Source organism: Lampris incognitus, chromosome 3 (assembly GCF_029633865.1).
Source record: "Lampris incognitus isolate fLamInc1 chromosome 3, fLamInc1.hap2, whole genome shotgun sequence".
NCBI lineage: Eukaryota > Metazoa > Chordata > Actinopteri > Lampriformes > Lampridae > Lampris > Lampris incognitus.
The window spans coordinates 85,956,277-85,969,377 of NC_079213.1; the positions used below are offsets into that span (position 1 = coordinate 85,956,277).

The 13,101-nt window shown below is 44.3% G+C and overlaps 1 protein-coding gene across 6 annotated transcripts in view; it reads right to left on the reverse strand.

Moving 5' to 3' along the window:
- elavl4 (ELAV like neuron-specific RNA binding protein 4) overlaps positions 1-13,101 on the reverse strand; it is a 111,669-nt gene that overhangs the window by 17,041 nt on the left and 81,527 nt on the right. For 5 of the 6 annotated variants that reach the window (XM_056275984.1, XM_056275986.1, XM_056275985.1 and 2 more), the window contains 2 exons: positions 12,735-12,838; positions 4,550-4,703 (listed from right to left, as the gene is read on the reverse strand). In XM_056275984.1, the coding sequence (XP_056131959.1) occupies positions 4,550-4,703; positions 12,735-12,838 (258 nt within the window). The remainder of the gene's footprint in view (positions 1-4,549; positions 4,704-12,734; positions 12,839-13,101) is intronic. The other variant, XM_056275982.1, reaches the window with a different exon arrangement.

Below are 13,101 nucleotides of genomic sequence, written 5' to 3' on the forward strand. Positions count from 1 at the left end.
AACACAAACATCCATTATTCAAGTCAAGAGAGAGAAAGCAGAACATACTGCTTCACATTATAAAGGACATGTAACGCCTGTGTGGAAATATTGTGGTGTTGAAATATAAATGTTCATCGACATACACCATGCACATGACTGAGTAATGTGTGTGTGTGTGTTGCTTCCCATGTTTTCTGCGATGTGTTACATGACCATTTGTCTTTTTGTGTCTCTCTGCATACACCATTTATACATGCATATTATTTTGTGCATGCAGGTGTGCCTACTGTATGTATGTAAATGTGCACAGTGGTATGCTATTTTATTTGTGTGTGTGTGTGTGTGTTTATGTTAGCATCAACAAATGCTGGTTTTTTACAGTCCACTGTTGTAAGAGTGAAACAACGAGTTGCCTTCGTGTAAGAGCCAGGGTTTGGAAACGCCAAAGTCTGTGGATTGATTTAATTTGCAGTTATTGATCAGGTAAGCATTGACCGCTGTGCACAGCGGTCAATGCTCTGAGATGAGGAACCAGAAAAAAGCTCACTATTGATCTTAGGTTGTTGCTGATATAATATCTGTTTCACATTGATGTTAGTCTAAACCAACCGTCAGCGCAGAACATCATGACCACAGCTGCCTTCTCTGAAGGGTAGACAGACAGGCAGGGGGAAGATTGCGGCTCTGTGCTATTTGCACTGATAAAGAGGCAAAATATGCTTATCCATTCAGAAGGAATCAATAGGGAGAGAAGGAATGGGGAGGGAGAGGAGGAAGAGATGGAGAGATATCCTTGTCAAGTCGATTTCGTGTTCGCTCTCTGAATCTCTGGGGCAATTTAGCAGCTTTAGTGGATTTTGTTTTGGCTGCCTCTGCTTGTGAATGATGCTAACTGTGATTCTGGGAAGTTCATTTATCGTCCCTTGGAGCAACGGAGTGACTGCGGGGTGCATTTGGTTGATGAGGGGGTCTTTTTGGAGGCTTACATAGCGTTCCCATTTCAGCAGACAAGAGGCTGGGTGCACATCAGCTCATCCCCTCTTGGTCACCGGAAACAACTTCCTCTGTACTGTTGCTCGCACTTTTACTATCTCTTTTTGGGTCTTCCGCACTACCCACTCAATGTCTGCACATGATAGGGGTCTCTCTCTCTCTCTCTTTCGCTCACTCATTTTACCGCTTACTCTTTCGCGCGCTCTCTTTCTTGCTCTGTCCTTACATTTTTGGTAGTCACTAGGGAATTATAATTTGTAGCCCATTTCTTTTTCTTTGTGTATTGCAGCTTGTGAGTGTGAGTGTATGCAGTGTGTGTCTGTAAATATGTATGGGGGGGGGGTGAAAAGAGACAGAGAGAGATGAGTTGATGATGCAGGTGTACTGCACTCAGGGTCCTTTTAAAATCCTCTGTGTTTCTTAATCACCAGCAACTCTAATACCAGTAACAACTAATTAGTCATTAACATTTCTCCTGCTGATCCCAAAGCCTTCAGTGAAGCCTCAGAGGGCGTGTCTTCTTGTGTGTGTGTGTGTGTGTGTGTGTGTGTGTGTGTGTGTGTGTGTGTGTGTGCTTCCTGAAATAGAGAACTAGCGTGTTAGCAGGAGAGTACTGGTGTAGTATGGATGGATGTAAATGTGAACCCGGACACAGTATACCCACACACATACATACGCAGCTTGTTATCACTGGTGCATGTAGGAATGACTGTATCACGGTGCCGCAGTACATCCATGTCCTGCCTCTACATATCATACATGTTACACACATTTACATGTCACCGGAACGTCTGTCTGTGTTGAGTATTTGGGAACCGTTACTCTCCTACTCTACCTCTATTCCTACGTTTCCCCTTCCCCCTTCCTCTCTTCTTCTTTCCCGTTCACTTTCTGGTGCCACGACATGTTTGGTAGTTCTGACCGTTGCTTCTGTTTCCCTTCTTGTCCCACCAGCTGGTGCAACAGTCCCTCCCAACAGTGGAAATGAACCAAAACAGAGCCTGCTGGTACACGGGTCTGATGAGCACTTAAGCTTTATCAGGACACGCTGGTGAGAGCGCCGTCTGTTGTAGCACACAACCACGAACAAAGTGAAGAACGGCAGTGCAATGAATTATTGAGCCTCTTTTAAGCCCAAGCTGTGGTGAGCAGCTCTCCTTCCTGTGACCATGGTGGCCCATGTGGAGGGCCTGTTTTATTCATGGGCTGTGGCCTGTGCTTAGGAGTTTAAAATGAGAGATGAGCAGGAGGCAGCAGTGTGAACACACGTGTTTCCTGGGAGCTTGCTGTTTGTTGCATGTCAGGTGTAGCAGTTGTTGGATCCCCAGCGGGGGCCGGGAGCCTGGTGGCGGGACAGGTCTGCTACTTAAATGCAGAATGACCAAGGCGGTCATTTTGAACGTTTTGGATTTTCAAAGTTTAATAACTTTGTGGGGGAAAAAAAGATATAGACCTGCCGCTCACCAAACGCTCCTAAAATTGCATATTTTTGCATTAAAATGAGTTTTGGATTAATTGTACACAGAAAAAAAGTTATGATAAGATCTACCTAAAATGACCATGGGTGGTCAAAATGACTGCCAGTTTTTAAATTCTATATTCTGTCAAGATAAATACCCTATTGAGATATTAATGCATTGAATATGTTAGTATGTCTGTTAGGAAATGACTGACACCAAAATTAACATTTTAACAACTATAATACTATTTTTAAACAATTTAAACTTCAGAGAGACATGGTTGAACTTGAATAGCAAAATTGAAAAAGTGAAAATATTACCTGAAAAACAAAACGGAAAACACATATTGCTAATCTAACAAACATAACGAGGCCTATAAAACGTGAAATGTAAAAAAAGAAGAAAGAATTGAAAATAACCATTGAAACAGTCCCAAACAACAGCTGGAACTTAAAAACTACTAGAACAACCATGGGCCGTCATTTGACCGTTTTGGATTTTCAAAGTTTAATAACTTTGTGGAAAAAAAGAGCTACAGACTTGCCACTCCCTGAATGCTCTTAAAATTACATATATTTGCATTAAAATGAGTTTTAGATCCATTGCACAAAAAAAGTTAAGATAAGAGTTACCTAAGACGACCATGAGCAGTCAAACTGATGGCGCATAATTTGCGTGTCATGGTGCGCATCATGTCACTATGACGTGTGTTGGTCGCATCATTTTCTTCGTGAAGTTCATTGCTCTGTCCTAGAAACACACCAGTGTTCTCCAGTGCAGGGTAGTAGTCTAAACTTGATTTCTGATTATTGAAACTGCTGATCGAAAATAATTATTGAAAACGCTAGGCACAACACCGATGGTGCGCTTGCGTCCATGTCTATTTGTGTTTTAAATTGTGTGAAAAATAGTATCAAAGTTGTTAAAATGTTAATTTTGGTGTCAGTCATTTCTTAACAGACATACTAACATATACAATGCATTAATATCTCAATTGGGTATTCTTGACAGAATACAGAGTTTAAAAACCAGCGGTCATTTTGACCGCTCATGGTCATTTTAGGTAGGAGTGAAATCCCGGTCGATAAAGCAGATGAATAAACTGTCAACACGCTGCAATTGCTTCTTCTATAACGGCAGCATCAAGGGTTTGAGAGAGTTTCATCTCCTCCACCGGTCTCTTCTCCTCCTTCCCTCCCCATGCTATTGTCTCTAGCCATGGCCCTGCCCCCACACCTCCTTTCCCTGCTCTCCTGCACATGCCCCCCCTTCTCTCTCCTCCCTCATTTTCTTACCCTTTCCTTTCCTCTGTTCCTCTGCAATCTGTCTCCTTCTCTCAATCTCTTCTCCTCTCCTCCATGGCTCTACTCTTTTCTTTTCCAGTCTCCCTGTACCATCTCCTTGTCTTCTCTTTGTATAAAGGCAGGCCTGCACTTCACTGCCAGCAATGATTTATTCTGCTAAGGAAAATGAGTGTGGCTTACAGCTTGCCGCTTGCTTTCTGCCCCATCAGTACACATTGCACATAACACTGGATCAGGCCGCAGCCTGTAGGCACCCACACAGCCCCCTGAAATGGATCTAAGAGACATGCTGGAGGGCTTTCACTGCATTACAATGGGCTGGCGTGATTCAAGCCTGTGTTTGGTGTGAAATATGATGTGTAATTGCGCACGTCTACATAAATAATGGGCAAATGCGCAAGCCGGTGCAACACATATTTACATGCCCAGACGCGCACACACACACACACACACACACACACACACACACACACACACACACACACACACAGGCACAAACAAACAAAGAAAAAACCAAACACACACACACACACACAAAGAAATAAAAGTGACAAAAACATACGTACTTGTGTTTACAAAATATGTAAGCAATTGGTATGTACATATTTGTAACTGTTGGAGTGTCATATGCGTTTTACAGGAGCAGAGACACACATTTGTGTGCATACATGTACGTATGTGCATGGCTATGTCTGTGTGTGTGCTAGTTTGTATGTGTGTGGGGTGGGGGACGGGTCTTTGCAATGTATGTCTGTGTTTGCTTGCATCCCTGTTGGTGGGAGGAGAGAGGAGGTGCTGCCCCATGGATACCTGTGACTTGGTCGACAAGGATCCGGGAGGTGATGATGCGGCCGTACTGGGAGAAGAGCTGCTCCAGCTCCTTCTGGGTCATTGTCTTGGGCAGGCCACTCACATACAAGTTAGCATCACGGATGGAAGCTGAGCTGGGCCTTGCGTACGACACCTGAATGAAGAGAGAAGCCGACACATACACAATCAGGTTTGGCTGTGCGATCGTGGGAATACAGAAACTACCGCCGTTTTGTGATCCATGTCATAACAGATGTAAACGTCTATAGACATCACTAGGGTGCACTTATTGAAGAAGGAGCCTTTCAGTTGGCTGCTTAGTTGGCCACTCTAGTGGTTTTGATGCCTGTGACCTTTAGGTAGCTGATGAGGACACTGGGGAGGTAGCACATACATCAACCACTGGGACAGGAAAAGGAAACTTTGCTCTTTGGGGTAGAAACCACAGAAGTAATATATGATATGATTTGGATTTGATATACTTTAACACTAGAATGACCATAGGCGGTCATTTTGACCGTTATGGATTTTCAAAGTTTAATAACTGTGAAAGCCCCCCCCCCCAAAAAAACAACTGCCACTCCCCGAATTCTCCTAAAATTGCCTATATTTGCATTAAAATGAGTTTTAGATTAATTGCACAAAAAAAGTTATGATAAGATCTACCTAAAACGACCATGACCGGTCAAAACGACGGGGCGTAATTTGTGCGTCATGGTGTGCGTCATGTCACTATGACGTGGCTGGTCGCATCATTTCCTTCGCAAAGTTCATTGCTCTGTCCTAGAAACACACTAGCATTGTCCAGTGCAGAGTAATAGTCTAAACTTGATTTCTGATTATTTCCAACATGTCTGGTTACAGACGCCGTTTCAGACGCACCATGACTACCACCGAGGCATTGCAGTATTTACAGGCGTTGGACAGTGGCCATTTTAAATTGTTTGAAAAATAGTATTAAAGTTGTTAAAATGTTAATTTTGGTGTCAGTCGTTTCTTAACAGACATACTAACATATGCAATGCATTAATATCTCAATTGGGTATTTATCTTGACAGAATATAGAGTTTAAAAATTGTGGCGGTCATTTTGACCACCCACGGTCGTTCTAGTAGTTTGTAAGTTCCGGTCATTGTTTGGGACTGTTTCAGTGGTTACTTTCAGTTCTTTTTTTACATTTCACGTTTTATAGGCCTTGTTACGTTTGTTAGATTAGCAATATGTGTTTTCTGTTTTGTTTTTCAGGTAATATTTTCACTTTTTCAATTTTGCTATTCAAGTTCGACCATGTCTCTCTAAAGTTTAAATTGTTTAAAATAGTTTTATAGTTGTTAAAATTTTAATTTTGGTGTCAGTTGTTTCCTAACAGACGTACTAACATGTAATGCATTAACATCTCAATTGGGTATTTATCTTGACAGAATATAGAGTTTAAAAACCGGCGGTCATTTTGACCGCCCATAGTCGTTTTAGGTAGTCGAGTTGGTGAGGACACCAGGGAGATAGCATGCACATCAACCGCTGGGACAGGGAAAGGAAACGTCGCTCTTTGGGGTAGAAACCACAGGAGTGTTATATTCATTACACAGCTAGGGGAGCCAGGGTTGACTTCGACACTGTTATGAACTGGAGAGCAAGGGAAGCACCACTGTTGTTGGGGACAGGCGTGCATTTATAAAAAGGCACCACCCTAAGTTGAATTGTACTTCAACACAGAGAAAAGAAAAATTGTTCAACAACATAGTCCTTTGGATTAGAAGTTTATACATTACCTGTTAGCCGCTTTCTAATTGCTTAACCTTTTATAAAGAACATTTCAATAAGACATTAAGAGCAGGCTGTAAAAGCCTTTAAGCCTTTCACCATTCACAATTTAGCCTTGCCAGTGCTGCACAGAGTATTTCAGTCTGTAGTTTAGTTTTATTAAGTGCACATCTTTCTGACTCAAACCACATTTTGAGTTGCAGAGAACCTGCCCCTTTCCTTTCTTTGTTCAAAGAATAGTGCGGGGTGTAAATCCTTAACCATATTTTATGCTTTCACACATTCACACATGCATGCACACAATCCCCACTTTTCCTATGTTCAGTTGAGTTCCTCATAACCACTCACCCACACAATTCCACTGATACCCAATGTCCTACACTGCTCCTTCTCCTCATATCTATGCATGCAGAAACACTCAACACACACGCACGCACGCACGCACGCACGCACGCACGCACGCACGCACGCACGCACGCACGCACACACACACACACACACACACACACACACACACACACACACACAGCTCGATATACTTTCTCAACTTTGGTCTTTCAAAGTCTTCCATCTCATATATGCAGTGCCGGGCATGGTAAATGCCTAAGCTAAGTCTGGGGTACATCACTTTATGAAGGGCTGTGCACTAGCCAACCATGTGCACTACACTCTACCAGTGAACTCTACTGTGGGTTCCCAGGCGTTGTCTGCATACGGCGTTGTCTGCATAAAAAGACCTGGTTTTGCTTTACTGAAGTTACATAAATCCCATTACTACCGCTGCTGACCGGTGCAGCTTTGTCTTGCAGCATTCCATTACCTCTGACATGAGGAGACATAAGCCATCCAACGCAGCTAAACTCAGGCAAACATGGCAGATACGCAGCTACATCCCAGAGCATCAGCATGGAAATCCCACCCAAGACTTGATAGCGAGGCAGTGGGCTCACCAGCAGCTGGCTTTGCCCACACCATACTCCCCTTCTCTTTCTGCAGCCCTGTCCATCCCTCTCCATCACTGCTCCCTTATTTTTCTCATTGGCTTTGTTGTTGGCTCTGTCTCTGTTTTACATTTCCCTGTGGCCTTTCACTTTGTACCTCTCGCCAACCCTATTGTACTTTTTCTGCCTCCGTCTATTTCTCCCTGCATGTACCCCGAAGTCCTTCTTCCTTCCCCCTTTAAATCTCTCTCCCTTTCTCTTCCTCTGCCTGTTCTCCTTTACCATTTCTTTTATATTGCCCTCTGTGCCCCCCCCTTTTCCTCTCCCCCCTTTTCACTCCTTGTCAGGCAACTCCAGATGTCTAATCCATCAACACCTCCTCGAGCTGTGAGCAGTGTTGCACGTGTGTGAAAGTGAATGGTGTCTATGTGTGAAAGTGTAGTGTGAGTGTGTGTGTATGTCTGTGCACAAGCTCTAAAAGTATGACAAGTGAAGCTTTAAGTGTTGCACAGGCACACACATTGTATGTAAATGTGTGTGTGTGTGGGTGTGTGTGTGTGTCACTGTGAATAAATATGTGTAAACATACATATGTCTGTTTATATATGGTGCAAGCGTGTATGTGCGCCTTGTGTTTGTGCGCGTGATCGCCTCTCACCTTCGGCGTGCTCCTTCCTCCTCACAACCTCAGCGGGAAGGAAGCATTGCAGCTGTCGCTGAGAGACTCCAAAGTGTCATGGAGGAGTAGCCATGGCAAGGGAAAACAACTCGAAAGACATGCACGCACACACACACACACACACACACACACACACACCACACACACACACACACACACACACACGCACACACACGCACACAGCCTGAGAGCATGTGAAAGTTGCGCCCCGACTCTCCTAACACATTTACAGCAGCACAGAGAACAGGAGGATGTGATATGCGAGAAGTGGCAAACTTAATATCAGAATTATTTTACTTTTTTAATTTACGTTGCTGCCGTCAGGACTTATACTGCCGGCTGTGGTGGCGTGAGAGAGAGAGACACACACACAGAGTGAGAGAGAGACAGAGAGAGAAGAGAGAGAACGAGAGAGCTAGATAAAGAGAGCTAGATAAAGAGAGAGAGTGATAGAGAGACAGCGAGAGATAGAGTGAGAGCGAGAGAGGGTTCGCGCGTGAGGGAGAGCTAGCGAGAGAGCCAGCGAGAGAGAGAGAGCGTGAGAGAGAGAGAGCTAACGAGAGTGGGAGGGAGAGAAAGAATGGGAGAGCTTGACGAGAGAGCAAGCAAGAAAAGGAGAAAGAGAAGCAGCGAGGGGCTGAGGTGTGAAAGAGTGAAAGTGACAGACAGAGATGTGGAGTTGTCTTGTGTCATTACGCGCCTGTCTTATCTGGGTGTCGAGTTGGGACAAGCCCTCGAGATGTGAGAAGGTGCGAGGGAGATCTGTGAACTCAGAGTCAACAAAGACCCATGAACTCCCCACTGGGGTGCAACCCTCAACTTTTTTAGTTTATATTTTTAAATAGCACACATCACCATCAGGTCTCAAAGGGACTGAACTTGGTCCAGTAACATCCACTGTATGTATTCCTTGTTATTGGTGCAAGCTGTTAAGGTCAGATTCAGGATAAGCTGTTTACATGCTGCTCCAGACCGTGATCACATCTATAGCTAAGACTCACGTGAAACAGAAAACAGCCTCCATTAACTGAAAACAGGGCAGATTAGAAGTCGTGTTCATATGGTGCAGTAGCCAGCTAAATATTAAAGGATTTTACCCCTCATGTTCAAATTTCTACTGATCAGAATATAACTCATCCCCACGAGGCTATTGTAGACAGGATGAGACATTTACGTGCCTCAGCTCTTGAACAGAAACGATACCTTTCTTTTAAATGGCTAAAATGGCTGGTGGTTTTGTTTGAAGGAGAACTATGAGTATGAGGCAAATTAATTGTTTCTGTCTGCAGGGACTGATGGGAGCAGACCTTTAGTGACTTGCTGTGTCTAAAACATTTTGAGTATGCTTGTGTTGGTATGTGTGCATTGTGTGAGAGAGATAGGGACTGCTGTGATATCAGCGTCTCTTCACAAGAGATACCCCTGACTGGTATGTATGTCTTCTGAACCAGCTCTGACCTTTAAGGATGTGGTACACACATGTATAGAGTATTACCTCTAGTATGTTACATTCAAAAGCAAACAAGATAGATAGATAGAGAGAGGGACTATCCAGCCATTGCATTCCATCACCGCGTATCTTGCTCTCAGGGTCATGGGGATGCTGGAGCCTACCCCAGCAGTCATTGGGTGGCAGGTGGGGAGACACCCTGGACAGGCTGCCAGTCCATCACAGGGCTGACACACACACACACACACACACACACACACACACACACACACACACACACACACACACACACACACACACACACACACACACACACACACACAACACACACACACCTAGGGACAATTTAATACAGCCAATTCACCTGACCTACTTGTCTTTGGACTGTGGGAGGAAACCGGAGCCCCTGGAGGAAACCCACGCAGACTTGCAAAGAACATACAAACTCCACACAGAGGACGACTCGGGACGACCCCCAAGGTTGGACTACCCTGGGGCTTGAACCCAGGACCTTCTTGCTGTGAGCCGACTGCACTAACCACTGCGCCACCGTGCTGCCCATAAAGAGAGTGGATACTAGAAAATAAGCAACCTGTGATCATGTCCTGTTATGTAAGTACTGTAAGTACTCATGTACATCACCTTCAATACCAACCCCTATGCATACACACACACACACACACACACACACACACACACACACACAAAAACACGCAATGTACATATCGTCTGTACACACTAACTGATCGAGACACCTTTCAGACCTGCAGCAGAGAAACTGCAGGTCTCACTGACTTCCTCTGAAACATTGTGAAACGAGTGATCAAGCACAACAACCTCCTGACATACACTTGTTGTCAACTGCAGCAAGTTTGCACCATAACATACACCCACACACTAGCCACTATACTAGTTTGCACTGATGAACACCCAGAGAAAATTTGCTATACATACACAGACAGACAAGATATCCCTACACACAGACACACACTCAGTGGCACATTAGTTTTTGCTCTGTTTGCATCCCCCTCCACAACCTCCTTTCCCTCCCTTTCAGATCTTGGATCAAAGACAGGATGCTGGATTGAACCTAGGCCAGGTCAGACAGTTGTTGACAGGGCTGTGCTGTTTTCAATATGCTGTCTAGGGATTGGAGGGATCCTCAGTGGGCTTCCCCCATTCACAACTACAGGGCTAATCCCATCCTATTAGATTAGATTAGATCAGACTAGATCAGATTACAGCAGTGAAAGCAGGGATTACCACTAAGCATCAGATTCTGCTGACAAGAGAAAATAGATCAGTGGACAGAGAGAGGGGAGGAGAGGAGTTGAAAAGAGAAGAGGAAAAGAGAAGGAGAATAGGAGAGAAGACGGGGAGGTGAGAGAGGTGGGGAACAGAACAAAAAGGAGAGGAGGGAAAGAGCAGCAGGAGAGGAGAGGAAAGCTATTCTGATTTGGGTAAAGATGCTCTTGGTTGGTCATGGGTAAAACAACGGTGCTCAACATTTATTCTTTAGCGTCTCTGGAACATGTCTGTCAGAGGAACACTACACTGAAGGTATTAGCTTTATCTCTTGTACAGGTGGTGGGAAGCCTGCATATTTGTGATGCCATTAAAATGTAATATCAGTCCTAAATTGAATTTTGGCCAACATGTGGAAATGGATGTTTTTTTCCCCTCTCCTGTACTTAGGGATATCTACCTTATTTCACCTTTACATTTTGACATTTGGAGAATAATTAGCATATCGGCTATAGCTGTGGGCCTTTTTAATGTGCCTCCCTATTTGATTTAGATGGTCTTTTATTTCTCAGGCCCACACATGTTAGTGATGTCTAGTCTTCCAACTTAGTCACAAACACCATCTTGTCCATATGAGCTCTAGGGCAGAAGAAAGCAGTCTCATTTATAAACTTCACAGTGATCTTTATAACTTTGCTACATCCACTTATTCATTTACTTATTTTGGATTTTCTCATCTTTTTCCTCCCCAGTTCTGCATGTCCAATTTCTTGTTGTCCTATGGTACCACAGTTGCACCTACAGCACCACCCTACAATGGCCGGGGAGGGCCAAGACTCCCACATGCCTCCTCTGATGCACATGGAGTTAGTTGCCAACGCTTCTTCTCACCTGCCAGTTGCAGGTTTCTTTGGGGGAATATTTTACATGTGTGGAGGCTCACACTATTTCGCCTAGGTCCACCAGTTGTACAGATAGCCCACCGCTTGCAGAAGTCAATAATTGTAAGGGTGAGACAGCATATTTCTACCAGCCCCCGACCCAGGAGCACTGCACACTGCCCTCCCTGTGATAACCGGATGAGCCAGGGGCAAGGCAGGGATCCAAACCAAGAACCTCAATGTTGGAGCACTAGCGTAATAGTTTGTTGCACAACATGTGCACCCTGTATTAATTTCTTTATGGATTCAATTGTTTTGAAAATTATTGTTTTTAAGATGTAAAGTACTTTATATCTTAAGCAGAAGCCTAACCAACAAACTATTTCTTTTTCATCTCATCTCATCTCATCATCAGCTGTTTCTCCAGGGTCGGGTCGCGGTGACAGCAAGCTAAGTAGGGCACTCCAGATGTCCCTTTCCCCAGTAATGCCCTCCAGCTCCTCCTGGGGGATCCCAAGACATTCCCAGGCCAGATTGGACATGTAGTCTCTCTAGCGAGTTCTGGTTCTACCCTGGGGTCTCCTCCCTGTTGGACGTGCCTGGAAAACCTCCAAAGGAAGGCGCCCAGGAGGCATCCTAATCAGATGCCCGAACCACCTCAACTGGCTCCTTTCGACGCAAAGGAGCAGTGGCTCTACTCCGAGCTCCCTCCGGATGTCCGAGCTCCTCACCCTATCTCTAAGGCTGAGCCCAGACACCCTATGGAGGAAACTCATTTCAGCTGCTTGTATCCACAATCTCACCCTTTTGGTCACTACCCAAAGCTCATGACCATAGGTGAGGGTTGGAACGAAGATTGACTGGTAAATTGAGAGCTTTGCCTTCCGGCTCAGCTCCCTCTTCACCAAAACAGTCAGGTACAACGTCCGCATTACTGCTGATGCTGCACCGATCTGCCTGTCAATCTCCTGCTCCATCCTACCCTCACTCGTGAACAAGACACCGAGATACTTGAACTTCTTCACTTGAGGCAACAACTCATTCCCAACCCAGAGGGAGTAATCCATCGTTTTCCGGTAGAGGACCATTTCTTTTTATGAAACAAAACTCAATATTTTGAATCTGAATATTAGGATCTTGTACTAATCAGGATTTATGGACTTGTATCATGTAAATCATATATAACATGGGATCATTTAGTGAATTTGTTTGGGGCATCTGTTACCTTGATTGTTTTGGTCTGAAGTCTAAGTCCATTTAACGTGTTGATGGCTTTCTCTGCATCCTTTGGGTCGATGTAGTTGACAAAGCCGTAGCCCAGACTCTGTCCTGAAATATGAAAACAAAAAACAAAACAACAAAAAACCACAAAAAAAAAAAAAAACAAACCAAAACAAAATCAGAGGTCACAAAATGTATATTTCAATTTTTTTCTGTTGGCAGTGAAAAAATGATAATCATAACTGCGTTTTTAACCTGATGTTCCCACTTTTACAGACATCTTCCTGGATAGCTAACATCTCCATCCTTTTCATGAATTAAACTGGAGCTCTGTGTGAGTAAGGCATGGGAAAAGACACTTGTACTGACAC